Raw genomic sequence first — 4,704 nt, 5'->3', positions numbered from 1 at the left:
CAACGCCTCCCGCCCCCCGGCCCCTCTCACCCCGCCCCCTCGCCGGGCCGGGGGGTGCCGCGCTCGGGAGCGCGCGCAGGGAGAGCCGGCGGCGCGCACGCGCGGAGCGCCGGGGGGGCGCGTTGTGGGGGAGCAGTCGCGGGGGGGAGGGGGGGCCGGGTCAGAGGAGCTGGGGCGCCCGCGCAGGCCGCCGGGCCCCCCGGCGCCATCATGTACCGCTCCAGCAGCGGCCGCTCCGGCCCCTCGTCCTCCTCTTACTCCCACCGGCTGAAGGACGGCAGCTCGTCGGGGTCCCGCGCCTCCCGCTCCAGCACATCGGGGCCGGGGCCAGGCCGCGGCCGGCTTCCCCCGCCGCTGCCCGCCGCCGCCGCCGCCTCGCCGCCGCGCTCCGCTTCGCCCCGTCCCCCGCCGCGTCGCCACCGCTCCCCGTCAGGCCACCGTTCCCCGTCAGGCCACCGCGGCGTCTCCCGCCGATCGCCGTCACCGCACCGCAGCAGGAGGTTGCCATCGCCGCCGGGAGGACCGGGGCCCGGGGGGACACGGGGCCGCCCGGGGAGCGAGCACGGAGATGGCAGCAGCAGCTGGGTAACTACCGCCGGGCGCTACCGGGGGCTCGGTGCGGGGCTCGCCGCCTCCCGTAGGGGCTGTCAGACCGCAGGGGGGTCCCCGCCGCCTCCGCGGCTCCCGGCGGCGGCGGCCACCGCCCCCCGCGCCTGGACTTGGGGGTGTCTGTCCCGGCAGCGGCCGCCCCTCGGCGGTGCCCGAGCCCCCGGCGGTGCCCTGGGGGCAGCGGGGCCCGGGCCCCAAACTTGGCGCGGGGGGGTGGCTGGCAGAATTGCAGGGGCCCCGGGCTCTCCCTATGCAGAGAGAGGAGGGCAATTCCTACCCCCAGTCACTTGGGCAAATGGAAATAAACCCAGTGATTTCCATTTCAAGTAATTTTTTTCGTTAAGTTTCCGTTACATTTTTTTTTCTTTCTTATCAGCTAGAGCCATTTTAGATAAGGCTCAAAGACGATGCTATCTTTTGGTAAGGCAAAGGATGTAGCTAGTCGTTTTCCTCCATTTAACACCGATGTGTGTTATTGTACAAATATCGTTTAATTCATGGGAACTTTTTAATAGGGCATTGAATGAGTACTTTGTCTGAGTTCTTCCTGCTGTCATAGGCATACAAAAGAGACTCTGTTACAGATTTATATCTTTGAGAGGTATTCTTTGATAGGTCCTGCTTTGTAGTTGGAGCTGTACACAAGGTGTTCCAGACTTCTCACTCAGGCTTGGCAAAATCTCATTTGGGCACATGAAACTCTGGTTTGGCATCTAGAGGGATATTGTCTTGGATGGAGGCACCTTCGTACTAAATCAAAGTGTATAGCCGTACTTTTTTTTGAGCGACATTCGCTCACGTAGGTTTTCTCTTGTTACTCCTTAGTGCAGTGATTGTCTTGTCTAATAACAGTTACCTGTGGTATGTAATAGGTTCGTTGTGCGATTGTATTGTGCTGAAAGAAGAGATTTTCATACAGGGATGTTTTAAGCTATGGTTCCATGGTCACCCAATCCAGCATGTGTACAATTAAAAAGAATGGTACAGTCACTTTTTCCTCTCACTCTGCAGTATGTTCTGACCCCCTCCTTTGTGCTCACACTTGCATTTGTGAAGTTGCAGGGTGTGCTGATTTGGGGACACAATGTGGCTGAAAGTCAATCCAACAAAAATATGTTGTCTGCTGTGATTTATTGCATGATGGGTCCGCAAGAGAGAATGAGAATTGCCCTTTCTGATGGCAATACAGGTTGTTGTTCGATTTTGTTGGAGTTGTAGCTATAGAAGAGGTCACAGGTGATTGTAGTGGAGGTAAAACTTCAGCTATTGGTGCTATATGTTATTTAAAGGTGAGGTGTCCTGAAGATATGGGAAGCTAATGCTGTATTTGACAGTTAAGCCAAGCCAGGCTGACAAGTTTGCCTCTGGCCATTTGTTTTTAGGCTATACTTCACTGTTCTCTCAGTCCTGTAAGTTGTCTGTGGGGTAGCCCTGTAAATTGCATTACTAGTAGGACTGTTTGAAAATCAGTAATTTTTTAAAAGGAGATAATTTTAAATTTGATTCACGTCAGTTTGTGTTGTGGCTCAATGGATAGTTGAATGGTCACAACTGAGGGGACGACAAACTGGGATGCAGGAGCAGAATTTTCTTAAACTGACTTCACCGTCACTCAGTTTGCTCTTTCACTAAATCCATGATAGGCTGTGAACCTGTGCTGGCTGTAACAAAACTTCCAGTGCCGAATGTGTTGGTGGTTCAGACTGGGAGAAATTTGTACTAGGATTTTTTGACTGGAAGCCTCCCACTCCTCCTGAAGGGAGGAGGGGATGCCACCAAACCCCCCCCGCTTTACACAAACATTATTCTTGTCAAATGCTATTCTTCCAGTATTATTTTGCACCCTTCTGGCTCAAGTTACAGGAGTCATCTCAGCAAATTGTTGCAGATTCTTGATGTTTTTCTTGCCTATTCTAATTTCAGAGAAGGATTGAAAAATTATTAATCCAATAAATTAGTCTTTAGCAAGTTAGCTAGCGCTGAACTGTTCAGCCAAATAGGTTGTTTGTTTATGTACAAGAATATTACTGCATTTAAGGAAAAGCAGCTCTTACAATAAAAGGGACCTTGAGACAATGATGTATAGCTCTTTAACCTGTATTGTGCTGTCTCTTGCGTATGCCGAAGGCCATTATAAGTAAGCCATGGAGAGTATATTGTGCACATTTTTTCCATGGAAGTTTTTATCCACGAAAAGGTGTTTGACCAACACTAGTTCTCCTTTAAAAGTGATGTTATAAAGCATACAATGCATATACAGGTTGATTTTACTTTTAAAAGTACTGTTTACAAAATTAGCATAAATTAGAAAAAGATAAAGGCTGGGATTATGCTGGTGTTTTCCAAACAGTGGAACTAAGTGTGATCAAAACAGAGCAAACAGGAGATATGTTGGATCAGCATGATTTGGTAAAGTTTTAATAAAGTTTTCAGATTTGTTTGATTTTAAGATCTCCTCTCCAGCAGTTTGATGATATAAAGTGTGGAAATGTGGAGACTTACACAAATGTATTATTAGTGGCATTTTGGAGCTGTGGCTGAAAGGAGATTAATTAGACAGAAGACTCAGGAAGAGGAATTTAAGCTGCAAGAAGGAAGGAGGACTTGGAAGAGGGGAGTATATATATAAGGATGGAAGATGTAGGATGTGGAATGAAAACACTGATGGGATAGAGGCATGTGGTTGAAATGCAGAAAAGTTTTGAGTACAAGCTCTAAGTTATTGTCTCCACCCTTCATATGAATTGGAGTATGGAAGGAATAGCCTTAGAGGTTTCTTACTACCTTTTATTGATTCTGGGAGCTGTGAGTGTTTGCGTGGGGTTTTGTTGTTGGTTTGGTTTGGTGTTTGTTTGTGAGATGGAGTGCATACTTTCCCAGGTTATTTGCATTGTTGCTCATTTTTTCATACATAACTGGGATGCTGACTGCTAGTGGAGCTGTGTATTGGGCATTTTAAGTATGGATGGTGTTAGTTTCTTAGTAGCTGGGGAAAACTGGGGGAATTGGAAGAGCATGTAGTGACAGCAAAGGTTCGGGATGAGTATTGAAAAATGTAATGGAATAGAGGAAGGTCAGGGCTGTAAAGTGAGAGATTTTGGCGGACTTTATTTGTTCTTGCAAGGCTGACACCTGCTGCTTTTATTTGTCCCTGCTGACCTGCATGCTTGTTCTTTTTATAGTTTCTCTCAGCTTCTTTGCTTCCTTGTAAGAAAATTGGCTGAAATTAGACGACTGGAGTATGTTGAGTCAACAGATAAAGAAGAAATGAAAAGCTGGTATGCAACCTGTGCATTAATATGGCAGTGATAACTGCAGTTTAGGTGCCAGAACAGGAAGGGAGGAATATGCAGTGCAGTGCATAGATAGGAATGACTAGTGGTGGCGTACTGTGCTCCAAATGAAAAAGCTGTTAAAACTGGAATTGCTCAAACCGAAAAAAAAGAAAAAAAGTGAAGTTCAATTATGTACCACTAGAACTGCCATCTCTAGCCAATCTGTGTGTCAGTCATAGACAATTCTAACATCCCAAACTTTCTAAATGTAAACTATTTCTTTCCTTTGCCCAGAAGTTTGTTCTGAGATGTAATCGTCACTTCTCTGTCTCCAGCTCCTGGAGATGGTTGTCATGTATGTGCCCAAGTTGCCAAGAGTCTTGATGGCAAGAAGATGCCCTTCAAGATAATTACTTATTGAGGCAGCCCTCAAAAGTCAGCGTTACACTGGGCATTTGTGAGCCTTCATGAGGCACACGCACCTTGTATATGTTGGATATCCGCCAGGCTGTTGCAGGACTGTATTGTGCTATTCAACACAGTTGGTCTTAGAAGTAATTAAAATGTGTTCCGATAAATGCCAGGATTCAGATTAATGGAGCAAAACAGAAATCACTAATATTTTACCTTAGGACAAGGTTATGTGCACCACGAATTCTAGTGCAAGTTTGTTTTGCAGTTAGATTTTGTTCAGGCAAATTTGTGAGGGAATTCTTTTGCTTTCTTGTTGGGAGATTATATACTGCTCTTGTGGTCTCTTGGAGGATTGAGCTGAATCTGCTGCATCTTCTCAGGGTGGATGCAGACAACATAGTGCACC

General features: G+C 47.4%; 1 protein-coding gene across 2 annotated transcripts in view; it reads left to right on the top strand.

Annotated features, from left to right (window-relative positions):
- Window positions 1-167: 167 nt before the first annotated feature.
- ZNF318 (zinc finger protein 318) overlaps window positions 168-4,704 on the top strand; it is a 30,827-nt gene continuing 26,290 nt past the window's right edge. For both annotated transcript variants that reach the window (XR_010606007.1, XM_065632318.1), the window contains exon 1: window positions 168-585. Coding sequence is in view for 1 of the 2 variants with exons in the window: in XM_065632318.1 (XP_065488390.1) it covers window positions 211-585 (375 nt within the window). In the remaining variant the exon portion in view is untranslated. The remainder of the gene's footprint in view (window positions 586-4,704) is intronic.

The sequence above is a fragment of the Caloenas nicobarica genome, chromosome 3 (assembly GCF_036013445.1).
Source record: "Caloenas nicobarica isolate bCalNic1 chromosome 3, bCalNic1.hap1, whole genome shotgun sequence".
Lineage (NCBI taxonomy): Eukaryota > Metazoa > Chordata > Aves > Columbiformes > Columbidae > Caloenas > Caloenas nicobarica.
The sequence above is the reverse complement of the archived record's forward strand: the minus strand, read 5'-3'. Positions and strand labels throughout refer to the sequence as shown.